The sequence below is a fragment of the Triticum urartu genome, chromosome 4A (assembly GCF_056163025.1).
Source record: "Triticum urartu cultivar PI428250 chromosome 4A, HENAU_Tu73, whole genome shotgun sequence".
NCBI lineage: Eukaryota > Viridiplantae > Streptophyta > Magnoliopsida > Poales > Poaceae > Triticum > Triticum urartu.
The window spans coordinates 616,465,812-616,493,502 of NC_141876.1; the positions used below are offsets into that span (position 1 = coordinate 616,465,812).

The 27,691-nt window shown below is 45.7% G+C and overlaps 2 protein-coding genes and 2 pseudogenes across 2 annotated transcripts; 2 read left to right on the forward strand and 2 right to left on the reverse strand.

Moving 5' to 3' along the window:
• The first annotated feature begins 500 nt into the window (after positions 1 to 500).
• LOC147977403 (F-box protein At5g03100-like) lies at positions 501 to 2,052 on the forward strand. Its single transcript, XM_087521158.1, has 5 exons — positions 501 to 782; positions 1,268 to 1,377; positions 1,496 to 1,657; positions 1,751 to 1,992; positions 2,040 to 2,052. Exons 1-5 carry the CDS (start codon positions 584 to 586, stop codon positions 2,050 to 2,052), a joined length of 726 nt encoding a protein of 241 aa, XP_087377284.1. The 5' UTR covers positions 501 to 583.
• A 17,721-nt stretch (positions 2,053 to 19,773) lies between these two features.
• On the forward strand, positions 19,774 to 21,194 carry LOC147977404 (MEIOTIC F-BOX protein MOF-like). Its single transcript, XM_087519977.1, has 3 exons — positions 19,774 to 20,587; positions 20,697 to 20,861; positions 20,952 to 21,194. The coding sequence occupies exons 1-3, from the start codon at positions 19,778 to 19,780 to the stop codon at positions 21,192 to 21,194; spliced, it is 1,218 nt and encodes a 405-aa protein (XP_087376103.1). The 5' UTR covers positions 19,774 to 19,777.
• Positions 21,195 to 22,221: 1,027 nt separating this feature from the next.
• On the reverse strand, positions 22,222 to 24,314 carry LOC125528913 (ABC transporter G family member 3-like; annotated as a pseudogene).
• A 456-nt stretch (positions 24,315 to 24,770) lies between these two features.
• On the reverse strand, positions 24,771 to 25,508 carry LOC147977405 (secreted RxLR effector protein 161 pseudogene; annotated as a pseudogene).
• Positions 25,509 to 27,691: the final 2,183 nt, after the last annotated feature.

The window sequence follows — 27,691 nt, forward strand, 5'->3', positions numbered from 1 at the left end:
AAAATACTAAAATTGTCATGCTCTACAAACTAAAATTGCCACATAGCAACTTTAGTTTAACCACTATGACAACTACAGTGTAAACATCATGGCAACTTTCGGGCAAAAAAAAATTCATCAAAACATATCAACATGGGGTCTAGTTTTGAAGATCTCGTCGAGGCGGATTTAATGGTGAAACCGGATTTTTAATTAGATTTTTAATTAGGAGATAAAATATTTTTAAGCCGAAAACCAAAAAGATTTCTGCTGATGTCATCTGTTTTGATGTGGCAAAATGAGTGGTATTGGAGGCGTGTGGGTGATGTGCAAGATGCCACACGTGTGGGTGTTAGTTTTTTCAAAAAAAATTGTCCAGTTTCATACTACACTATGGAACGACAATTTTTATAGTAATTTACAGCATGACAAGTTATATATATTTTTGTTCAGCTAAAGCCGATTAGGGTATCTCTGGTCCGTCTTTCTCCTCACTCCCGAATCTCGATCGACCGATCTAATCTTCCTCCGGTCATTGCGGCGGCGCAGCCACACACAGCAGATTAGTCGTCTTCCCTACGTACTGCGCCCAGCAATCCAGAACATGCTTGGCTCCACGGACTCCTCCGCGGAGCCGAAGCGTCCGCACCATGCAGACGACGGCGGCGGCTGTGATGCGGGCGATGACCGGCTGAGCGCGCTGCCGGACGACCACCTCCGCGCCATCCTCTCCCGCCTCAAGGCCCAGCAGACGGTGCAGACGTGCGTGCTGTCCACGAGGTGGAGGCACCTCTGGCGCGCCGAGCCGTGCCTCGACATCGACCGTGGATTTAGGTATACACGCGACGGTGTTCATGACGACTTCCCGGTCAAGCTCGTGCGCGGCCATGAGTTTACGCTCCTGGAAGAGTTCCGGCTGCACGGAAACTCCCTTCCCGTCGGGAACCGCTGGCTCCGCCATTGTGGTCAAGATGCATGGCCCCGCCGAAGTTGCATCTTTCTACCCTGGAGTTGGAACTGAACGATCTTGCGAGCCACATCAGTTCCCCTCGCTGCCCTGCTCTGGAGGAGGTGAAACTCAAAAACTGTACCTTCCTGCTCACCGGCATTGCTAAGATAATCTCCTCCTCCCTCAAGAAATTGGTCATTGTTGATAGCGATCACACGGTGTCTGAACTTGAAGTTTTCAAGTTGTTTATAGAGGCCCCTGCTCTTGTTTCTCTTCGCCTAGCCGACGACACGTCTGATCCCCTTGTTGATACGACCGAACCCCATACCATGCCGTCACTTGTCAATGCCTCGATCCTACTGCCATGGATGGACCGGATCGAACAGCTGAATGTTCTTCTCACGCTGTCTAATGTGACAACCTTGCACTTGTTGGATTTTGATGTCACGGTAATATCTTCTTCTTGATATCCTCACTTCGAATCTTCTATTTGTCCTATATCTATCTAGAGCCATTGAATTGAAAGATAAGAAATTGATTGTCTGCCTGTATGGTTTTCTCTTTCAGTTGCTCTTCTTTGTGAGTCTTGAGCATCTTCCCGTATTCAAGTTTGAGAACCTGAGAAGCTTGTCTCTGGACCAGTGTCTTATCAGCGACGACTTCCTCGGGCTGCGCCAATACCTACACAACTCGCCTAACCTGCAGAAGCTCACTTTGCACCATTGCAAGGTGCTACTGCTACTTCTTTCATCAACTATTAATTATCATAGCTCAATACATTCTGTAGTATAATAGTAATGAATCCTTTGTGCTGTTCGACAGGTCTGCGATTTCCATCCTACAAAGGAGGTGATGGAACGCCACCAGTCATATTCCAAGGATCTGGTGCATTTCAGTTGCAACAACCTTAGGCTCAGTGAAATCATATACCAAGATGATGATGATTATGTGCACCTACTAGTCAAGTTTTTGGTGGGCATGTCGAAGAATCTGCCAAACAACAAGATCGAACTCACTCGCCTCCAGGAAAACACACAGGATCTAACTTATTTATTAGCAGAACCGTATGTCAATACATTGTGATATTTATTGTTTGATGATTTTTTCCCAGGTTGCATGTCTAAGCATATACTATATGTACCGTCAGCTTTATTCAACATTACTCGTTTACTAAGTCATTTAGGCCTTGGCAACTATGAGCTGTGCCATCTTTGTTGTTTGCCATTTATCATAATTACCATGCATTTGGCAATAAGTAGTAAGCAGGATCAGAAGAAGGGAAGGCAACCCCTGTCAGGTTTCAACGGAGTTTGGATATGCAGTTTCAGCTGGTGTTCTCCTCCTCTTTAGGTCAGATTTAAAAAAAAATCTATTTATAAAAAATCCCTTAATATATGACCTAATTCGTAGTAAATTGCAATTATATGACACCGGTGTCCCTTAAGCCGGAGAGCTCTTTTCAGATTTATTTAGGCCGATGACGAGACGACCTGGCCGAAGAGCAATCTTCCGTGTGCTGCTGGCCGAAGAGTGTGCATGTGGCCCAGACGCTTGCCTCGCTGTAGCTGCACTTAAGCAAGCTGGCTGGCTTGCTGCCATATGGACGCGAGAGTTCGCTGCGTTGGAGTTGCTCTTATAACCGCGTACTAGTGCATAACATGCTGCATGCTGCAGGTCTTGGTGGGGAGTTGCTGAGTTAGGAGGCCTAGTGTATTTCAGGAGGTAGGGAGGAACGTACAGCCAACGCGCATGGGAATGATCGATCAATCATATGTGTCCGCGCAGGTAAAAATCAGTGCCTAATGCAGCAACCTATGCCTATTTTCACTCCGATTTGTGTCTGCTCGGACCCATTTCCAGCGTATATTTGAGACATATTTGGATTGGAGGCAGACACGAAACGGATGTTTTTTGTGACCTTTTCATCCGCCTTTGTTCGCTGCATGCCCCGTCTGGCCCACCTGACATTCACTCATTCACATTTTTATCTATTTATTTTCTCTCTCCCCATTGCACACGTCGCCGTCGTCGCCCCGTAGCAGCCGCACCATCGCCCAACCCCTCGACGAGATTCCTTAGGTGCAACCACCGCTCAAGCTTGTGGTCACGCTGGGTAGGTCGCAGGGGAACTGCCGCCCAAGGAGTTGGAGCTCCTGCCGTGCGTCGAATGGCTCCGAAGAGGCGAACGTGTCGGCCTCGGCCTCGCATCCCCCGCGCCCACGCCCGGCAGGCCACGTAATTTTTTTGCGGGAAACTTGGAGAGCTTTATTCAACTAAAGCGTTCCTGCTACAGTCCGCTAAAAGGGTGCTGGTCAGGAAGCTTTGAGTTTTGTCGATCCAACTCTCGGACACACTTAGCATGCATGCTAGCTTAGCACCAAGTGTGCGGGTACATTGGCAATATGTTGAATTACAAAGGAATTAAACTGAAGAGAGAGCTCTCTAATTTCATCTAAAAGCGGTGCCACCATAGAACGCGCTGACAACCGGGTATTCCATAGCTCGACTAGTTGAAGGCAGTCAGTCTCCATAATCATCTGCGTGAAGCCACACATATTAGCAAGTTTAACAGCACCTCGCAGTGCTAGCACCTCCATGACCAGCGGATCCGACACGTCGAGGTACGGCTTGCTCCACGCTCCTAGAAAGAAGGACGCCGACCTCGCCACACCACCAGCGCCCCCTACACCAAGCTCAGAGTTTATCGCTCCATCGGACGTGATTGTAATATGTCCAACTTCGGGGGGTTGCCATCCGTGTCCTGGAAGAACCTTGGCGTCTTTCTTTGGGATTTCCAACAAGGATAGCGCCTCTTTGATTCTTTGCATGGCGCTTCTCGCGGATTCATAGCTTCCTCCTCATGAGTCCACCTATTCCTCGAGTGCCATCGATCACATGACAGTTATAATCTTCACCCTCTCTGAGAACCGGTCATCACATAAAAATATCCCTGCTCCATGTATCCGGGTGTAGCCGAGGAAGACGAAAATCAAACCACATCTGAGCCTCATCCCAGAATCTGCGCGCATGTGAACAATGCACCAGAGCATGCATGAGGTCTTCATCCGCGGCAAGGCATAGCTTGCACTTGCTTATTTCCGCAATGTGACGAGCTTCAAGGTTGCCAAATCAGGGAGGATTCCCCTTACTACCCGCCACCAAAAAATGCGCACCTTCGGCATCACATTGAGCTTCCAAAGCCTAGTCCACATTTCTCTGTCACTCGCCGAAGTTCCTGTTACCGTCCCTTCTCGTAGAGCATCATGCTCTTCTTGGTCACTAGAGATCGGTACGCCGATTTGACGGAATAAACGCCGGAGCGGTCATGGTCCCAAGCCAAGAAATCTTCCCCTCCTCCTACACACAACGGGATGTTGAGTATAGCATCAGCGTCCGGAGTGATGAAAGTGTCCCGAACAAGATCAGTCCTCCATGTCCAATTTTATGTATTAATAAGCTCGCTCACAAATTGGAGCTGTGTTCCATTTGGTTTAAACAGGGTCTTCTCGTAGAGGTTCCTGCAATCCAACTATCCGTCCAGATGGATATTGAAGATCCATCACCCACACGTTTTAATAGCCTCACGTCCAGCAACAATGGCTCTCCAAGTTTTTGAAGCCGCCCTGGGAATAGTACCATTCATGAAATCAGTTTCTGGGTAGTACCTCGCCTTCAACACTCTTGCACATAGTGAATTAGGATTTGTCATTAGCCTCCAGCCATGTTTCCCTAACAGTGCAAGGTTCAACAAGTGTGGGTCCCGAAAACCCATTCATAGAACTAGCCGTGAGAAACTCAAATAAATAAATGAATTCAATTTTTCATAGTTTATTTAGAAGTTATGGTGACATATTAACTTTGCTAGCAAATATGGTGAAGTAGCCCACCACTGATGCCTTCCGTACCTTGTGTCAGATTTCTAGTATAGGGCCTATTGATGTTAACATGCATGCATGGGACCAGCTGCATGATGATTTGATGTTTAGGATGGATGGGTGGATCAAATATAAGTTGCACGCGCAACGAGTTAGTAAAAATTCGCTTCCTAGGATGAGGGGCAAAATAGTAATCTGTCCGGGTAAATAGTAAAACATGCAGACTTGAGGGGCCCAAATACTTTTTTTTCTCAAGGATGGGGGGCAAAGCCCCCCCCCCCCCCCCACCCCTCCCCTAAGGGCTTGTTCGGATAATCCCCGCCACAAGGGGATGTTGGAGGGGTTTAAGGTGGATTTTAAACGAGATGGGGAGGGGAATTAGAAGCCACCCCCCGCTTCGCTTTACAGGAGAAAACTCAGAGAGTGGGACGTCGAACCCTGGCCAGAGACATCAACCATAGTGCTGTCTACCATTGAGCCAGGGCTTACATCCCTTAAGGTGGATTTTAACTTGCTAGGGAATTAATCCCCTTCAAACCCCTTGAAATATTATGGAACCGAACATGGCCTTAAGCACACATAGCTCTGCCACTGCTTCGCAAATGGGAGAAGAATGAGTAGCCTCTGGGAAGAACACCAGTCGTGGATGCCTAAATTAAGAAGGGTATGCCATTTTGGTGATAGCCCGATCAATCAGAGAATTGAATGATTCCTTAGATTATAGATCAAAAAATCAGAATTCCACCTCGCAAAGTAATAATAATCAGAATTCCGTCTGATTAGTTTTTTCTTAGCCACCAATAAATCCGGTAAATCCAGCAGGAATTGGTGCAAGCGGCAGCGACCGCGTACGATTTCGACCCATGCAATCGGCAGCTTCGCCTCCATCCGTGCGTACGAACGCATGGGCACCGACTCCATCCAATCTACACGATCGGACTATGCTCCAACGCTGCTTGCCTGCAACTATGTCGACTCCATGCATGTACATGCCCACGCCTCGACGCCGGCCAGCCGTACAAGCCGGCAAATTAAACAGGAGACAGAGCTCCCGGCGATCTACTCCGAACCGGTCGACTTCCAACTTTCCGAGCCGCCGCCGCCGCCTTGCATCGAGCAGGCACTCATCGCTGAACCAGCACCATCACCAGAGAACTGCAGGTGAGTCTCCCAGCCATGCAATCATCCACTAGGACACGAACCCCCATGCGCCAGCAGATGCATGCATGCATCATCACGCCGGGAACAAGAGCAGGAATCTACACCGAGCCTCTAGATCACCAGCCGAGCCACGTCGCGGAGAAAATTCAAGCATCACAGGTCGCGCACGACGCCATGACCCAGCGCGCCGACAAACTACACCGGACGACCGACTCCTGCACCAAGCTATCTTCGCCGAGCAATCTGCGCCAACCTCACGCATCTTTCCAGCCATCGTACTATACTATCGTTCGCGGCCACCGGCCACTGGATCTTCAGATTTAAGCATTTTCGGTCGTCGGATTGCATTCAAGCCCACGTTCCTGTCGCGCTGTGTTCGCTGCGTCCCAGCTAGTACATAGAGACAGATGCTCGCACGTTGGAGAAATCGCATCCCGCCGTCCGGCGGACCGATACAGGCCCGTGTGGCTTCCGTGGTCCAGACGGATGAAGGCGATTTGCGGGTCCGCCTTGAAGATGTCCTAACACATTCTGTAGGTTCTAGGTGGGGGCATTTTGTAGGTTCTAGCTCACTTACTTTTCCATGACCTCATTTTTTTTAATCTAGATTGATGTGTGTGATTCTGTAAGGAGATCCATATAATTAATTATGATTTTTGGATTATAAAACACAGGACATGGTCACAGTGGTTGTTCTCTAGAATTTTTGTCGTTAAGTCGTCCTTTAAGAGCAACTCCAACCTGTTGGAAATATGTCCTAGAGGCAATAATAAATTAGTTATTATTATATTTCCTTGTTCATGATAATCGTTTATTATCCATGCTGGAATTGTATTGATAGGAAACTCAGATACATGTGTGGATACATAGACAACACCATGTCCCTAGTAAGCCTCTAGTTGACTAGCTCGTTGATCAATAGATGGTTACGGTTTCCAGACCATGGACATTGCATGTCATTGATAACGGGATCACATCATTAGGAGAATGATGTGATGGACAAGACCCAATCCTAAGCCTAGCACAAAGATCGTGTACTTCGTATGCTAAATCTTTTCTAATGTCAAGTATCATTTCCTTAGACCATGAGATTGTGCAACTCCCGGATACCGTAGGAGTGCTTTGGGTGTGCCAAACGTCACAACGTAACTGGGTGGCTATAAAGGTACACTACAGGTATCTCCGAAAGTGTCTGTTGGGTTGGCACGAATCGAGACTGGGATTTGTCACTCCGTGTAAACGGAGAGGTATCTCTGGGCCCACTCGGTAGGACATCATCATAATGTGCACAATGTGATCAAGGAGTTTATCACGGGATGATGTGTTACGGAACGAGTAAAGAGACTTGCCGGTAACGAGATTGAACAAGGTATCGGGATACCGACGATCGAATCTCGGGCAAGTATCGTACCGCTAGACAAAGGGAATTGTATACGGGATTGATTAAGTCCTTGGCATCATGGTTCATCCGATGAGATCATCGTGGAACATGTGGGAGCCAACATGGGTATCCAGATCCCGCTGTTGGTTATTGACCGGAGAGTCATCTCGGTCATGTCTGCATGTCTCCCGAACCCGTAGGGTCTACACACTTAAGGTTCGGTGACGCTAGGGTTATAGAGATATTAGTATGCGGTAACCCAAAAGTTGTTCGGAGTCCCGGATGAGATCCCAGACGTCACGAGGAGTTCCGGAATGGTCCGGAGGTAAAGAATTATATATAGGAAGTGCTATTTCAGCTATCGGGACAAGTTTCGGGGTCACCGGTATTGTACCGGGACCACCGGAAGGGTCCCGGGGGTCCACCGGGTGGGGCCACCTGCCCCGGGGGGCCACATGGGCTGTAGGGGGTGCGCCTTGGCCTATATGGGCCAAGGGCACCAGCCCCAAGAGGCCCGTGCGCCAAGAGAAGAGGAAAAGGAAGAGTCCTAAAGGGGGAAGGCACCTCCGAGGTGCCTTGGGGAGGAGGGACTCCTCCCTGGCCGCACCCTTCCTTGGAGGAAGGGCCAAGGCTGCGCCCCCCTCTCCCTTGGCCCTATATATAGTGGAGGAAAGGGAGGGCAACCTAACCTAAGCCCTGGCGCCTCCCTCTCCCTCCCATGACACATCTCCCTCCTCCCACAGCGCTTGGCGAAGCCCTGTTGGAATCCCGCTACTTTCACCACCACGCCGTCGTGCTGTTGGATCTCCATCAACCTCTCCTCCCCCCTTGCTGGATCAAGAAGGAGGAGACGTTGCTGCTCCGTACGTGTGTTGAACGCGGAGGTGCCGTCCGTTCAGCGCTAGGATCATCGGTGATTTGGATCACGACGAGTACGACTCCATCAACCCCGTTCTCTTGAACGCTTCCGCGCGCGATCTACAAGGGTATGTAGATCCACTCCTCCCTCGTTGCTAGATGACTCCATAGATAGATCTTGGTGACACGTAGGAAAATTTTGAATTTCTGCTACGTTCCCCAACAGTGGCATCATGAGCTAGGTCTATGCGTAGTTTCTATGCACGAGTAGAACACAAAGTAGTTGTGGGCGTTGATTTTGTTCAATATGCTTACCGTTACTAGTCCAATCTTGATTTGGTGGCATTGTGGGATGAAGCGGCTCGGACCGACCTTACACGTACTCTTACGTGAGACTGGTTCCACCGACGAACATGCACTAGTTGCATAAGGTGGCTAGCGGGTGTCTGTCTCTCCCACTTTAGTCGGATCGGATTCGATGAAAAGGGTCCTTATGAAGGGTAAATAGCAATTGGCATATCACGTTGTGGTTTTTGCGTAGGTAAGAAACGTTCTTGCTAGAAACCCATAGCAGCCACGTAAAACATGCAAACAACAATTAGAGGACGTCTAACTTGTTTTTGCAGGGTATGCTATGTGATGTGATATGGCCAAAAGGATGTGATGAATGATATATGTGATGTATGAGATTGATCATGTTCTTGTAATAGGAATCACGACTTGCATGTCGATGAGTATGACAACCGGCAGGAGCCATAGGAGTTGTCTTAATTTATTTATGACCTGCGTGTCAACATAAACGTCATGTAATTACTTTACTTTATTGCTAACCGTTAGCTGTAGTAGTAGAAGTAATAGATGACGTGACAACTTCATGGAGACACGATGATGCAGATCATGGTGTCATGCCGGTGACGTTGATGATCATGGAGCCCCGAAGATGGAGATCAAAAGGAGCAATATGATATTGGCCATATCATGTCACTATTTGATTGCATGTGATGTTTATAATGTTTTTGCATCTTGTTTACTTAGAACGACGGTAGTAAATAAGATGATCCCTCATAATAATTTTAAGAAATTGTTCCCCCTAACTGTGCACCGTTGCGACAGTTCGTTGTTTCGAAGCACCACGTGATGATCGGGTGTGATAGATTCTAACGTTCACATACAACGGGTGTAAGACAGATTTACACACGCGAAACACTTAGGTTGACTTGACGAGCCTAGCATGTGTACAGACATGGCCTCGGAACACAAGAGACCGAAAGGTCGAGCATGAGTCGTATAGAAGATACGATCAACATGAAGATGTTCACCGATGTTGACTAGTCCGTCTCACGTGATGATCGGACACGGCCTAGTTGACTCGGATCATGTAATCACTTAGATGACTAGAGGGATGTCTATCTAAGTGGGAGTTCATAAGATGAACTTAATTATCCTGAACATAGTCAAAAGGTCTTCGCAAATTATGTCGTAGCTCGCGCTTCAGTTCTACTGTTTAGATATGTTCCTAGAGAAAATTTAGTTGAAAGTTGATAGTAGCAATTATGCGGACTAGGTCCGTAAACTGAGGATTGTCCTCATTGCTTCATAGAAGGCTTATGTCCTTAATGCACCGCTCAGTGTGCTGAACCTCGAACGTTGTCTGTGGATGTTGCGAACATCTGACATACACATTTTGATAACTACGTGATAGTTCAGTTAAACGGTTTAGAGTTGAGGCACGTTTTGAAACGTTGCGAAACATATGAGATGTTTCGAGGGCTGAAATTGGGATTTCAGGCTCGTGCCCACGTCAAGAGGTATAAGACCTCCGCTGATTTTCTTAGCCTACAAACTAAGGAGAAAAGCTCAATTGTTGTGCTTGTGCTCAGATTGTCTGAGTACAACAATCACTTGAATCGAGTGGGAGTTGATCTTCCAGATGAAATTGTGATGGTTCTCCGAAGTCATTACCACCAAGCTGCTAGAGCTTCGTGATGAACTATGATATATCAGGGACATATATGATGATCCTTGAGATATTCGCGATGTTTGACACCGCGAAAGTAGAAATCAAGAAGGAGCATCAATTGTTGATGGTTGGTGAAACCACTAGTTTCAAGAAGGGCAAGGGAACAAAGAGATACTTCATGAAACGACAATTCAGCTGCTGCTCTAGTGAAGAAACCCAAGGTTGAACCCAAACCCGAGACTGAGTGCTTCTGTAATAAGGGGAACAGCCACTGGAGCAGAATTACCCTAGATACTTGGTAGATGAGAAGGCTGGCAAGGTCGATAGAAGTATATTGGATATACATTGTGTTGATGTGTACTTTACTAGTACTCCTAGTAGCACCAGGGTATTAGATACCGGTTCGGTTGCTAAGTGTTAGTAACTCGAAACAAAAGGCTACGGAATAAACGGAGACTAGCTAAAGGTGAGCTGACGATATGTGTTGGAAGTGTTTCCAGGGTTGATATGATCAAGCATCGCACGCTCCCTCTACCATCGAGATTGGTATTAAAACCTAAATAATTGTTATTTGGTGTTTGCGTTGAGCATAGACATGATTGGCTTATGTCTATCGCAATACGGTTATTCATTTAAAGAGAATAATGGTTACTCTGTTTATTTGAATAATACCTTCAAATGGTCTTACACCTGAAATGAATGGTTTATTGAATCTCGATCGTAGTGATACACATGTTCATGCCAAAAGATAGTAATGATAGTACCACCTACTTGTGGCACTGCCACTTAAGTCATATCGGTATAAAACGCATGAAGAAGCTCCATGTTGATGGATCTTTGGGCTCACTCGTTTTTGAAAGGTTTGAGACATGCGAACGATGTCTATTGGTGTATATGCATGAAGAAACTCCATGCAGATGGATCGTTTGGACTCACTTGATTTTGAATCACTTGAGACATGCAAATCATACCACATGGGCAAGATGACTGAAAGCCTCGTTTTTCAGTAAAATGGAACTAGAAAGCAACTTGTTGGAAGTAATACATTTTGATGTGTGCAGTCCAATGAGTGCTGAGGCGTGTAGTGGACATCGTTATGTTCTTACTTCACAGATGGTTTGAGTAGATGTTGAGTACATTTACTTGATGAATCACGAGTCTGAATTATTGAAAGGTTCGAGTAATTTCAGGGTGAAGTTGAAAGATCGTCGTGACAAGAGGATAAAAGATCTATGATATGATCATAGAAATGAATATCTGAATTACGAGTTTGGCACAGAATTAAGACATTGTGGAAATTGTTTCACAACTAATACAGCCTGGAACACCATAGTGTGATGGTGTGTCCGAACATCATAACTGCACCCTATTGGATATGATGCATACCATGATGTCTCTTATCGAATTACCACGATAGTTTATGGGTTAGGCATTAGAGACAACCACATTCACTTTAAATAGGGCACCACGTAATTCCGATGAGATGACACCGTATGATCTATGGTTTAGAGAAACCTAAGCTGTCATTTCTTAAAAGTTTGGGGCTGCGACGCTTATGTGAAAAAGTTTCAGGCTGATAAGCTCGAACCCAAAGCGGATAAATGCATCTTCATAGGACACCCAAAATAGTTGGGTATACCTCCTGTCTCAGATCCGAAAGCAATAAGGGATTGTTTCTAGAATCGGGTCCTTTCTCGAGGAAAAGTTTCTCTCGAAAGAATTGAGTGGGAGGATGGTGGAGACTTGATGAGGTTAATAAACCGTCTCTTCAACTAGTGTGTGGCAGGGCACAGGAAGTTGTTCCTGTGGCACCTACACCAATTGAAGTGGAAGCTTATGATAGTGATCATGAAACTTCAGATCAAGTCACTACCAAACCTCGTGGGATGACAAGGATGCGTACTACTTCAGAGTGGTACGTAATCCTGTCTTGGAAATCATGTTGCTAGACAACAATGAACCTACGAGCTATGGAGAAGCGATGGTGGGCCCGGATTCCGATAAATGGCTCGAGGCCATAAAATCCGAGAGAGGATCCATGTATGAAAAGAAAGTGTAGACTTTGGAAGAACTACTCGATGGTCGTAAGGCTATTGAGTACAGATGGATTTTAAAAGGAAGACGGACAATGATGGTAAGTATCACCATTAAGAAAGCTCGACTTGTCGTTAAGATTTTTTCCGACAAGTTCAAGGAGTTGACTATGATGAGACTTTCTCACTCGTAGCGATGCTAAGATTCTGTTGGAATTATATTAGCGATTACTGCATTATTTATGAAATCTTGCAGATAGGATGTCAAAAAAAACATTGTTTCCTCGACGATTTTCTTGAGGAAAGGTTGTATGTGATACAACCGGAAGGTTTTGTCAATCCTGAAAGATGCTAATAAGTATGCAAAGCTCCAGCAATCCCTCTAAGGACTGGAGTAAGCATCTCGGAGTTGGAATGTATGCTTTGATGAGATGATCAAAGATTTTGGGTTTATACAAAGTTTATGAGAAACTTGTATTTCCAAAGAAGTGAGTGGGAGCACTATAGAATTTCTGATGAATATATGTTGTTGACATATTGTTGATCAGAAATGACGTAGAATTTCTGGAAAGCATATAGGGTTATTTGGAAAGTATTTTTCGATGGAAAGCCTGGATTAAGCTACTTGAACATTGAGCATCAAGATCTATAAGGATAGATCAAAACGCTTAATGGTACTTTCAAATGAGCACATACCTTGACATGATCTTGAAGGTGTTCAAGATGGATCAGTCAAAGAAGGAGTTCTTGCCTGAGTTGTAAGGTATGAAGTTAAGACTTAAAGCTCGACCACGGCAGAATAGAGAGAAAGGACGAAGGTCGTCCCCTATGCTTAAGACATAGGCTCTACAGTATGCTATACTGTGTACCGCACCTGAAATGTGCCTTGCCATGAGTCAGTCAAGGGGTACAAGAGTGATCTAAGAATGGATCATAGGACAGCGGCCAAAGTTATCCTTAGTAACTAGTGGACTAAGGAATTTTCTCGATTATGGAGGTGGTAAAAGAGTTCGTCGTAAAAGGTTACGCCGATGCAAACTTTGACACTAATCCAGATTATTCTGAGTAGTAAAATGGATTCCTATAGTAGAACAGTTATTTGTAATAGCTCCAAATGTAGCGTAGTAGCTGCATCTACAAGATGACATAGAGATTTGCGAAGTACATACGGATCTGGAAGATTCAGACCCGTTGACTATAACATCTCTCACAAGCATAACATGATCAAACCCAGAACTCATCGAGTGTTAATCACATGGTAATGTGAACTAGATTATTGACTCTAGTAAACTCTTTGGGTGTTAGTCACATGGGGATGTGACCTTGAGTGTTAATCACATATCGATGTGAACTGGATTATTGACTCTAGTGCAAGTGGGAGACTATTGGGAATATGCCCTAGAGGCAATAATAAATTAGTTATTATTATATTTCCTTGTTCATGATAATCGTTTATTATCCATGCTGGAATTGTATTGATAGGAAACTCAGATACATGTGTGGATACATAGACAACACCATGTCCCTAGTAAGCCTCTAGTTGACTAGCTTGTTGATCAATAGATGGTTACGGTTTCCTGACCATGGACATTGGATGTCATTGATAACGGGATCACATCATTAGGAGAATGATGTGATGGACAAGACCCAATCCTAAGCCTAGCACAAAGATCGTGTAGTTCGTATGCTAAAGCTTTTCTAATGTCAAGTATCATTTCCTTAGACCATGAGATTGTGCAATTCCCGGATACCGTAGGAGTGATTTGGGTGTGCCAAACGTCACAACGTAACTGGGTGGCTATAAAGGTACACTACAGGTATCTCCGAAAGTGTCTGTTGGGTTGGCACGAATCGAGACTGGGATTTGTCACTCCGTGTAAACGGAGAGGTATCTCTGGGCCCACTCGGTAGGACATCATCATAATGTGCACAATGTGATCAAGGAGTTTATGACGGGATGATGTGTTACGTAACGAGTAAAGAGACTTGCCGGTAACGAGATTGAACAAGGTATCGGGATACCGACGATCGAATCTCGGGAAAGTATCGTACCGCTAGACAAAGGGAATTGTATACGGGATTGATTAAGTCCTTGGCATCATGTTTCATCCGATGAGATCATCGTGGAACATGTGGGAGCCAACATGGGTATCCAGATCCCGCTGTTGGTTATTGACCGGAGAGTCATCTCGGTCATGTCTGCATGTCTCCCGAACCCGTAGGGTCTACACACTTAAGGTTCGGTGACGCTAGGGTTATAGAGATATTAGTATGCGGTAACCCGAAAGTTGTTCGGAGTCCCGGATGAGATCCCGGATGTCACGAGGAGTTCCGGAATGGTCCGGAGGTAAAGAATTATATATAGGAAGTGCTATTTCAGCTATCGGGACAAGTTTCGGGGTCACCGGTATTGTACCGGGACCACCGGAAGGGTCCCGGGGGTCCACCGGGTGGGGCCACCTGCCCCGGGGGGCCACATGGGCTGTAGGGGGTGCGCCTTGGCCTATATGGGCCAAGGGCACCAGCCCCAAGAGGCCCATGCGCCAAGAGAAGAGGAAAAGGAAGAGTCCTAAAGGGGGAAGGCACCTCCGAGGTGCCTTGGGGAGGAGGGACTCCTCCCTGGCCGCACCCTTCCTTGGAGGAAGGGCCAAGGCTGCGCCCCCCTCTCCCTTGGCCCTATATATAGTGGAGGAAAGGGAGGGCAACCTAACCTAAGCCCTGGCGCCTCCCTCTCCCTCCCATGACACATCTCCCTCCTCCCACAGCGCTTGGCGAAGCCCTGTTGGAATCCCGCTACTTCCACCACCACGCCGTCGTGCTGTTGGATCTCCATCAACCTCTCCTCCCCCTTGCTGTATCAAGAAGGAGGAGACGTCGCTGCTCCGTACGTGTGTTGAACGCGGAGGTGCCGTCCGTTCGGCGCTAGGATCATCGGTGATTTGGATCACGACGAGTACGACTCCATCAACCCCGTTCTCTTGAACGCTTCCGCGCGCGATCTACAAGGGTATGTAGATCCACTCCTCCCTCGTTGCTAGATGACTCCATAGATAGATCTTGGTGACATGTAGGAAAATTTTGAATTTCTGCTACGTTCCCCAACACAACCATGCCCCCATATTTTTGACATTCCTTTTGGGGTTCAGAGCAGAAAGACATCTCCAGTCGCCCCCTTCGTCCACCTCCCTATTGTAGGACCTCTATGCAACCACATTTCCCTTTGATCCCCAAATATAAGGGGAATAGGGGCGCCATGTCCATCCCCAAACCTTATCAATCAATCACTGTCATTGTTGACCATATGATTTCGACCACCTGTCACCATCAATAGGACTTGTGCGCCTTGTTTCATGGGCAAATGGAAGGAACTGAATGAAGAGGACTTGGGGCTATGATTGAAATATAAATCAAAAAAATAAGGGCTTGATTGAAACCCCTGGGCCATGCTTGGGCTGCTAGCCTGAGCACGCTGGCTGGGCTCGAAGTTACACTTGTTTTACCTTTCTATGCTAGTTAATTCTTTCTCCAACAAATTGTTTGTTTATAAGATTCCTACGCATAGGAAGGTGGGTTAGGCTTAAATGTGTTTGATATATGCTTCATAATGCTTTGTTTATGTGTGTATATTCATTTCTAAGCTCAGGCTCTACTGCACTCGGTCAAGAAAAAATTCACACAAAAAAACAAAAATATCCAAACTTTTTTGCATGGTAGATAATTTGGCGCATGAGGTGCTCCCCAAATTTCAGATCATTTGGACATGCCAGTAGCTCTCAGCAAAAAAAGACAAATTGGGTCAGAATGGTAAACTTTTTTACAGACCCCAAATTTGTCTTTTTTGCCGAGATCTTCCCAGATGTCCAGATGATCTGAAATTTGGAGTGCACCTCACGCACCAAATTATCTACCATGTAAGAAATTGGAATTTTTTGAATTTTTCTAGTATTTGTTGGAATGTTTTCTTCATCACGGGTGCGAATGAGGTTGGGCACCGAATCGCTGCTCTCCTTTATGTATCAATTCTTTACTTTTATGTGAGTATCATTAAAATTATAATGCCTATCTTAAAGGCCTTAAATAAAAGCGCTTGTTGGGATGCAAACCAATATTTACCCTTATTGTTTTTGTGTTTTTACATGATTAATGTTACTGTAGTAATCATGTTTTGTATCTTTTCTTTCGATAATGTGAAGTTAAGTCTTTTTCTACTGCAATGTTATCAATTGCTGATTTGTTGTCTGCGTTGCCTTAATTTTTCAGTAGTTTTGGAGTTACAAAAATATAACAAGAAATTAGACCTTTATGTGTTGTTTTGTTTTTGACAGATTTGTCTAGTTTTCTTTGTTTGCTTGTTTTTGAGTTTACATATAGCTTATATTAAGTGATATAATCTGTGGTAATTATAGAATACCGTAGGCATTATGTGGGGAAAATTATGAAACGTGTCTTGACAGTACCAAAGTGAATGATTTATTTTTTATCATACTAAACTATCTCATGAGTTCCGTTAAGTTTTGTGTGATTGAAGTTTTCAAGTTCTAGGTGAGATGATGATAGAAGGAGAATAAGGCGTGGCAATACCCTAAGCTTGGGGGATGTCCAAGGCACCCCAAGGTAAACGTAAGCTTTGGGATGCCCCGGAAGGCATTCTCTCTTTATTTATCGGTAACTTCAATTGGAGTCATATTTTTATTCGTCACATAATATGTGTTTTTCTTGGAGCGTCTTTTTGTTTTGTTGTTGTTTGATATAATCCTTAAATCTGATTTTTTTTATCTGAAGAGTCTTTTCATACATACTTAATTTTCTTAAGTATTCTTTAATCTTCACTTATATCTTTTTGGAATAGTTTATTATACACTCTTGTACTTCACTTATATCCTTAGAGCAAAATTTATGAATGAATTGAATGCCATGTACTGCACTTATATCCTTAGAATCGTGGCATAGGTCCTCGATCATAATCGTCTCACGCAAACGTAGACATGACGGCCCAGCTTAAGGCAACAATCACAACCTTAGGGCCATTTTTGGACTCTACTTTTTTTACCGAAACTATACTAAATTAGTGGGGCCAGACCAATTTAAATGAAATCATTTATTACTTATTTATATTACTGTTTTGTACTTATTTAGAACTCATTACTTTGACGTACAATTGTAAGTAGCATAATTTTCTATTCAATTATGAAATTAACCACATAACAATGTTGTTCAATTTTATGATACATTATTTGTTTTATATGTAGTTTTAACATTAATCTGGGAAGATGTCGTTGCACTGCATTTAAAACTTATACGTTAAAGAAAGTAATGTTGATTGTTTTATATTTGAGACATTGCCTTTTATTATTTATTTTTTCAACCGCATTGTTTAGATCATGTTAACATGGAAAATAACAAAATCATTTGTCTTTACATAATTATTTATGGCTCATCGATGAACTATACATGTGTGTATTTTAAAATATCATGTCAGAGAGCACTAAACTTGATATGGGTTTCTAGTGCACTATTTTAGTGTAAGTAAAAGTATCGATAGAATATGCTGGAATAAGCAAAATATCTATAAGAGACACCAGTTCTATTGGGTTTTTTTGTCAAGTGTGTCTTCCATGTTTCTGGGTTAACCATTCAGCACACATCACACCAATTTGTTTCTTGAAATGGCAACATTCAACTTGAATCAAATGCACTTAGTATGATTCTAGGTTTAACATGCAGTTGGCACAATATGCTTGACCTGTACTCAGCATCCGCCCACCACAGGTCGTCCTACCATCCAAGCGATTACCGAACACACCGTCACCAAAAGTTTTGACCCCCCAAAAAACAAGTAGCCTACATGTCCAAACGTCTGTGACTGTCTTAGGTTAGTAGGCAAGCACTAACCATCATCTCCACACGAGACTGTCCGACCAAAAACAGGCCGTCTGCCTGAAACGACCTACCTGGTTCGGCTCTACCGGTTCGGCAAGCACGTCAGCGTATTCACTAGCTTCACAGGTGAGCCCGGCCTACTCCTCGCACGGCCAACACTTACGAAGAGGTTCTGACCACTCTACCGAAAACAGGAACCACAAAAGAAACCCCAGCACGCGCACACCATCCAACAACCAAATATAAAGATTCGTAGCAAGAAAGCATGAATACAAACACGACGCATGGATCAACCGCCACAAAGAGAATATATAACTTACCTGGACGGCGTATGTAATCAAACATACATAACAAACAAAAAGCGCAAACCTGGACGCAACGAACGGCAGTGGCCACGATATACGGCTCACCCAATCAAACAAAACCACCAGCGAGCGCTCTCATCGGCACGAAGCAAACATACCTCTCAAGAAGAAAAATCGATGATCAACCCATCGCAAATTCACGACACATCCACACGGAACGAACCGAAGTAAGAACTTACATTGACGAGTAAGAACCGAAAATGCTACTACCAATGCCAAATCTAAAATTTGAACCCTGGTGGGTTGGTCCCACCACAAGAAACTTATATGTTTTGGTACCATTTCGTAATCTCTGGCACACTTTTTTTTGCCATGACCCCATTTTCCTGGATTGATGTGTGCATATGCGTGACTAAATATTTATAATTTATCATGAGATCCTTAAATTTATGACTATTTAGAATATAAACATGTGACATGGCCTCAATGATTGATGTCTAGAAATTTTGGCATTAAGTTATCTTTAAAGGGCAATTCCAAGCAAACCCATGTCTTCGTGTCATCCTACATTTTGGGGGTTTTGAGAGCAAAACCCACTCCAATCCTCACCTAAATGTTCTATAAACCTCCATTCTGACCTCATTTTGCTTTGATTCCAAATACAGAGGCAAATAGGGGATCCCCATCCCTCTCCATATACCCTGTTGATCACTCCCCGTCGCCGTTGACCATATGATTTTGGTAGCTTATCACCTTCTGTGGCCTTGAGCTTTTCTTCATGGTTGGAGTTGCTCGGTGTGGAAACTAAGTACTAGCACGCAAAGGTGAATGAAAAACACTAACGAGATTCAGAGATAGTCTTGAAAAAGAATGATGGTCCACATTTTTCTTAGATATATGTTCCACCATTTATGTACGTAAAATAAAAAGGTTCATGCTTTTCAAATAAAACGTTCTCACGGCTCCTGAAAAGTATTGGAAGATAAATTTGTTTTTGCTATCACATAAAATAATAATATTGTTTACAAATACTATAGGAAAGTTCTAGAAAACCATAAAAGACATTTAAGATTGACAAGTGGAGAGGGCTGTATTATATTAATAATAGGGAAACATAATAACATAAAAAATTAGGAAAATATAAAAAGGAAATAGAGAAAAAGGGGAAGTAGAAAAAAAACTTTGAAACAAGATAAAGAAAGAAAAAAGAGGATAGAATGGGCCCGTTCTATACAGTAGCCCACCAGAAAGGGCCCCAAACCCAACGCCCATTAACCTGTCTCTCATCCCCCGATCCCCATCTTTCTCCACGGACCACGGTCATGGCGGCGGCGGCGCAGCCACACCCAGCAGATTAGTCGTCTCCCTTAACTACTTGGCGCAGCAATCCAGAACAATGGAAATGCTTGGCTCCACGGACGCCTCCGCGGAGTTGAAGCGTCCACGCGATGCAGAAGACGGCGGGGACGGTGGCGCTGGCGCGGGCGATGACCGGCTGAGCGCGCTGCCGGACGACCTCCTCCGCGCCATCCTGTCGCGCCTCAAGGCCCAGCAGACGGGGCGGACGTGCGTGCTGTCCACGCGGTGGAGGGACCTCTGGCGCGCCGTGCCGTGCCTCGACATCGACCGTAGATATACCCGCCGCGGTTTTGACGACTTCACAGCCAACCTCCTACGCGGCCATAACTTCACGATCCTGGAAGAGCTCCGGCTGCACGGGGCCACCGTTGTCGTCGGCGACCGTTGGCTCCGCCGCGACATAGGTCAAGATGCATGGCCCCGCCGGCTCAGAAAGTTGCATCTTTCCCGCCTGCAGTTGGAACTGAACGACCTTGCCAGCCATATCAGCTCCGGCTGCCCTGCTCTCGAGGATCTGAAACTCAACATGTGCTGCCACTCGCTCACCAGCAATGCTAAGATCATCTCCTCCTCCCTCAAGAAATTGACCATCGTCGATGGCGAGCACACCGTGGAAGATCTCGAGGTTTTCAAGTTGATTATAGAGGCCCCTGCTCTTGTTTCTCTTCGCCTGACCGGCGAGCAGTTTGAGCACATTCTTGACACCACTCAGCCACATACCATGCCGTCTCTTCTCGATGCGTCCATTCATGTGCCCTGGATTTACCAGAGCGCCGAAGAACAACTCAACATTCTTCTCACGGTGTCTAATGTGACAACCTTGCGCTTGGCGCATTTTCCGGTCACGGTATATCTTCTTCTTGATTGATACCACTTCTATTTATTATTCAGTTTGCATTTTTCTATATCTCAAGAGCCATTAAAATGAATGCCTGTATGGTTGATTTTGTTCTCAGTTGCTGTTCTTTGGGAGTCATGAGGATCTTCCTGTATTCAAGTTTGAGAACCTGATCACAAGCTTTTCTCTAGACGGGTGCCATATCAACGGCGACTTCCTTGGGCTGCGCCAATACCTGCACAACTCGCCTAACCTGCAGAAGCTCACTCTGCACCATTGCAAGGTCCGCTACTTCTTTCATCAACAACTAATTACCATAACCCGAAACTTTCCGTAATATATTGGTATTCCATTCCTCTGCGCTGCTCAACAGGTCTCGGATTTCCAATCTACAAAGGAGGTGGTGAAACGCCGTCAATCATATTCTAAGGACCTGGCGCATTTCAAGTGCAACAACCTCAGGCTTACTGAAATCATACACCGAGATGGTGATGCTTCTGTCGATCCGTTGGTCAAGTTTTTCAGGGGCATGCGAAGGAATCGGCCAAACAACAAGATCAAACTCATTTCGCTCAAGAGGAAGAAAAACATAACCAGACTCACTATGGCCGATTAGAAGAACCGCATGGCAATACACTATGATGTCTATCATTTGCTGATTTCAGTAAACCAGGTTGCACATGTGTCATCATTTTTACCTTTTCAATAAATTCATCATGAGTCCCTGGGCTTGATTATGTCAGATGGTTGAGATCGTTTGGATTTCAGCAACTAGTACCTTTTGTACTAGGGTAGTGGAAGTGTCATGATCCCCTCGTCTATATATATGGATTTCTTTTTCATTTGGGATGACATTTTCTCATCTTTTGCTGATCGTGTATGTCACCGATACCTCTGAGATTATCCCCCGGTGAGATTGTTCTCCATGTACACAGTTAGAACCTTTCATATCTTGACTCAATTATCCACTTGTCTCCAACTACTCCCTCCGTTCCGAATTACTTGTCTTAGATTTGTCTAGATACGGAGGTATCTAGCACTAAAATGAGTCTAGATACATCCGTATCTAGACAAATCCAAGACAAGTAATTCGGAACGGAGGGAGTATATTCATAAGCACCAATGGATTTAACAAGAGACAATCTGTTATTGCTCAATGACTACAATGCCAAGCTTCATCTCAGGCACATTCAACATCATCTACAATGCCACAAACCTACTGACATGGAAATGCCTGTTGGCACAGCCCCAGACGTGCCGAGCCCCATCGTCTACAACACTCAAAGAAAACACCTTCAAGAGGGGATCATTACTCAACCGTCAATGTCATCAGATCCAACCAGGAAGATCAAACTTGTGAGAGACAACAAGGCCACAAAGGAAGCAATACTCAGTGCCAAAAAGGAATGGACAAGAGAGTAAATGACCAAATCATGATTCATTTCTTCAGTTCTCAAATTAACCATGATACATACAGTATATATGTTACCCCAATTCTCTTCATGTTTCTCTTCTACTTTGGATGCGTCAGATATGCCTACCTAGGAAGCAATCACACATGTATACATGCATATGAACAGTCACACCCAAACACAAAAAGAGTCTTCTTACAGCATCAGCACACTCGGCCGCTCAGGGCTAACTCACTTTGGAGCTGCACTAGTGTGGATGCTGGGCCAGCAGGAGCACTTGCCAAGCCTCACATGTCTCCTCACATCTAGACGAAGTAAAACGTACAAGACGACCCGGTAGCCGATCGCCATCAGGAACAAAACAAGGAGATTCATCCACTTTGCACCTGTCGATGATGATATGCCATACGAGCCTCGGACAGCCTGCACACCGGGTATCGTCATTGTAGCCCCAACTGCAAATGATGTATCGACATACTCGTTCTCGACCAAGCCCTGCAGCAGCATTGCTCGTGAGCACGCCTGACCCAGTTGAAGCAAGATGGGCATAGAGTTTATGTAGGTTACATACGATGGCCATATATAACTTACCTGGACGGCGTATGTATGGAATGAAATGTAGGACAGCGGATAGTTCCACACGGCCACTGGTATTGCGTCTCGGATCCGAAAATACCCAGCCACCAGCATCATGACAACCTGAAGTAGCCATGGTTATTTAATGGTTGTACATTCGATATTTGTGCCCACTTGAAAGAAGACCAAGATGGAAACTCACATATAAGCAAATCAGGGTTAAGGTGCACTTGTAAGTTTCAAGCCAGATGTAGGCAACAATCATCATAAGTGCCTCGTTAGCCAACAGGCACGTAAAGATGGTGATTATAAAGTACATAAGGAAGCTGAACTCATTCCTGAGGCCTATCAGGAAGTAGAAAACCAACGACGACGAAATGGACACCAGAAATAGGAAGGGGATGCTGGATAGGAAGTGGCCCAGCAGGAAAACCAATGTCCCAGAATGCCGATTTGAATCCTCATGGGAATATATCTGCATAGACGGAATTAAATGTTAGTACCTAATATTGCTATGATTTTACAAAGTCTACGGTGAATAAGAAGACATCATTCAGCAATAAATCACAATTTTAGAAATAAAATTTATTAGGAAGGATGTGGCCATAATGTTGCGATTCTGCTTGGAAGATTAAAAACAAACTGACTTTGATCTCATCAATATGAGCAGGTACTCCACAAACACTCAAAAGGACGAGAAATGAAACAAACACAAATATCGCAGAAATCCTAACCTGTCAAAACAAAGTGAACATTGAGCCTCAAATCACAAAAACAGTAAATTTAATCAAGAAATAAAAATATCCAGTAAATCGGAACATAATGCTGCAGTGACACTAACCACTACAGATGACAATGAATGACCAATGTCGATAAATATGGTGCCAATTGAGAGGGCAAGCAGCATATACAAGACAAGCCTGCTCCAGAAGTACTTCCAGTCTCTTGACATAATTAGCAATGATCTCCAAGTGAGAATCCCAATTCTCGCTGCATCACTGGCTTTGCCTTTGCTTTTCAAGTAAGGACCTTCCTGCATCACACCATGTAGACAATAGTTTATTCACTATCATGGTTCATGGATATTGCAGTGTCCTATTTCTCAATCTAACATGGTTGATTGTAGAATTCCTACTCAGGAATATAAGTATCAATTATGTGTTTGTGGAAGGGGTGACATAGATGGCATTTTCATTATTCTAGGGTGTGGAGCATTAGTACCTTCTCAATCAATTTGCAATCATCAATTCAACAGAGGCAGCTTCAGCCGATGATTTGTATGTTGCTTCTAGTGTCCGGATTGCCACAGCAGTGTCCATGCTCACTCATGAGAAATCCCCTTGATCATCCTGTTAATAACTACAAAGCTTTTTATCTCTCACAACAAAGGAACATTTTGCCATCAAATTGAGTAAAATGACTAAAGATAATATCAGAAATTATGTCAGAGTAAAAATCAAAAGATACCTGCAGATTTTTGCACATGGCTATGATTCTGTCGAAGTCTGTATTGATTGCTCTCAGGAAGTGGTCAGATGGACTTTGCATGATTGAACATGGAAACTCAGCATTTGAGAAGTGCTGTAACAGAACAAGACCAAGTAAGAAAACTCCAGAAGGTAATGGCACTGGTGCCCCGGCTGTACTCCACCCGCCTCTTGGAGTAGGGCATGTGCGTCACCATCCAGCGGGCGCACTGTGCCATCCAGGAGCACCTTCCCTTCGATGGCGTTAATGACCTCGGCCATGAGCCTGCATCTCTTATATCAATCCCCAATTACATCTCTAAAATTTACCTCTTGTCGTTGTTGAGGCGATCGAGTAGGGCGAGAGAGATGAATGAGAGGAAGAAGATAGTGTGTTTTTGCGCCGGGCGGACTCCCCAGCTTTTCCGTAGTTCTATTGATCTGATTATTGTGTTTACAAGCAAACTATCTAACTAACCCGGCCAGCCCGCTGCGATCCGGAGTTGTCGCGCCATCCCACGACCTCCACAACGCTAGCGTGCCACGCTGACCGGGAAAACCAGAACAGAAAATGAAACGGGGCGATCGTGCAAGACTCGGCCCGCTCTCCCTACTCCTACGTGCATGCTGCATGTGGACATCACATCAACAGCTATGCATTGCTTATTCTAATCAAAGCAAACTAGAAGACACACACACTCTCACGTGTGATGGAGCTTAGGTCAACATTTCTCCCCCTTAATCTCCATTCGCCTTGCTGATCTCCCTGATGCCCAGCCTCTGCCGCATTTCAACATGTCTCACATGACCCAAAGCTTTTGTCAGTATGTCAGCAAGTTGATCATTAGTACCAACATGATCAAGCTCCAACTGTTTCTCTTCCACACACTCCCGTATGAAGTGATACTTCACATCTATGTGCTTGCTCCTGTCATGGTGAGTAGGATTCTTTGCCAAAGCAATTGCTGACCTATTATCAACCAGAAGTTTGAACTTCATTGGTACCTCACGCTTCATTTCAGTAAGCAATCTGCTCAACCAGAGGCCTTGACAAGTTGTGGCTCCAGCTGCCACATATTCCGCCTCACACGAGCTCATTGCTACCACCTTCTGTTTCTGCGAGGTCCATGAAACAGGGTTCCCACCGAAGAAGAACACCTGACCAGAAGTGCTTTTCCTGTCGCTAACATCACCGGCGTGGTCGCTATCACTGTATCCGACCAGCCCATCAGTTCCTCCTCGTGTATAGCAGCACCCGTAGCTGAGTGTACCTTGCACGTACTGTAGGATCTGTTTCACTGCCGTCCAGTGAGTCATCGTCGGTTTCTCCATGAATCTGCTCACCAAGCCCACTGAATAAGTGATGTCAGGTCTCGTGTGAGTCAAGTACCTCAAGCTTCCAATGACACTGCGGTAGAGAGAGGGATCAAACGGCTTGGCTTCATCTTCTTTTTTCAGCTTGAGTCTGCATTCCATTGGTGTGTGACAAGTGTTGCACTCTGCTATCCCAGCTAGTTCAAGGATCTTCTCTGCATAGCTACGCTGGCTCAATGTAATTGAGCCTTCTGTTTGAGCTACTTCTATCCCCAGGTAGTAACTAAGGAGACCAAGATCACTCATCTTAAAGAGCTGCTGCATTTGATTCTTGAACTGAATAATGTCATCTCTGCTGGTGCCAGTGATTATCAGATCATCGACATACACTCCCACAAGTAGGTATGAGTGTGCATCCCCTCTCCTATAAACAGCATGCTCTAGAGGGCCTCTAGTGAACCCAAGTGTATTCAGTGTCTCGTCGAGCTTTGCATACCATGCCCTCGGAGCTTGACGCAGACCATATAGTGCTTTATTCAGCTTCAACACTTGACTTTCCCTTCCAGCAATGACATAGCCTGGTGGCTGTCCCACATACACTTCCTCAGAGAGTTCACCATTCAGAAAGGCTGATTTCACATCCATATGGTGCACCTCCCAGCCTGAGTGCGCAGCGAGAGCAAGGAAGATGCGTACGGTCTCCATTCTTGCAACAGGAGCGAATACCTCCTCGAAGTCAATGCCTTCTCTCTGCGCGTAGCCCTTTGCCACTAAACGTGCCTTGTGCTTGATCACATTGCCGTCAGGATCACGCTTCACTTTATAGACCCACTTGAGCCCAATCGCCTTGCGCCCACGAGGAAGAGTGGTGAGCTCCCAAGTGCAGCTCTCGGTAATGGAATCCATTTCAGCATCCATGGCACCCTTCCAGACAGCATCAGACAGTGCTTCGTTGACGTTCGCCGGCTCCTCAGCGCTGAGCAGACAGAGCAGCATCGCCTCACGCACTGCCTCGCCCTCTGTCTCGTCAAGGACACAGGAGATGCGCCGGTACCGAATATTTCCGGTGTCTACATCACGGAGGTTCTCGTCATGACTTGGTGGCGTGGCCCAGTGAATCTCCCATCCTGCAAATGGCGTCTCCGTCTCGCTTTGAGGTGAGCTGAGCACGCTCGACTCGGGTGAGGAGCCGCTCACGCTCGCCTTTGATGCGGGCTGTGTGGGGGATGCCGATGATGATGCAGGTGCCGGGGTCTTGGGGCTGGCATGCGGCGAGTGCATCGGTGTTGCCATGCCGCTGTCCAGCTCATGCACACCATGTGCCGTGGTGTAAACCACACTGAAGGTTGCCGGTGCAGCCATGTCCGCGCCCGTGCTCTGGACGCTCCACGTCCACGGCCTGTTTTCCTCAAAGACCACGTCTCGCGTGATCTGCACCTTCTTCGTCGCAGGATTGTACACTCTGTAGGCCTTGGACCCCTCCTCGTATGCAACAAAGACCATCGGCGTCGAACGATCGCTCAACTTGTTGATGCCAGGCCCGACTCTCTTGACATGAACCGTGCACCCAAACGTACGCAAATGATGCACGCTGGGTTTACGGCCGTGCCACGCCTCGTATGGGGTGACACCATCCAGGCTGCATGTGAGGGCGCGGTTCAGAATGTAGACGGCTGTCTTGACTGCTTCTGCCCAGAAGAACGACGGCATGCTCATGCTCTTCAACATGCACCTAGCCATCTCCACCACGGTTTGATTTCGCCGTTCCACTACCCCATTTTGCTGAGGTGAGTAGGGGGCCGTGGTGTAGTGCTTGACTCCGACCTCTTCGCAGTACGCCTTGAATTCACCGGAGTTGAACTCCCCCCGCGATCCGAGCGGAAGGCGCGTAACTTGCATCGGCCGTCTGCTTCTGCCAAAGCCTTGACCCTTTTGAAGCATTGAAATGCCTTGTCCTTGGTCTTCAGGAGCTCTACCCACATGTAGCGACTGAAATCATCAACTACCCGCAAAGGTCCGTGTGCACAAGCTCTAGCGCGCGCTCTGCGCGGTATGCAGTTGCCTGGGGAAATGAGGCTCGGTGCTGCTTCCCAAGTGCACATCCATCACACTATTCCTCCACACGATTGATGACGGGCATGCCACGCGCCATCTGCTTCGTTGACATGGTGTGGAGTGCACGAAAGTGCAGGTGTCCCATGCGTGCGTGCCACCTCCAGGTTGCATCATCTCCTTGGGCCATCAGACAGGCGGGAGCGTCGATGATGAGACGCCCTGTGTAGAGTCGGCTGCCGGACCGCCTGACCGCCTGAGGCATAGGGGATGACACTCATCTCTTCTATATC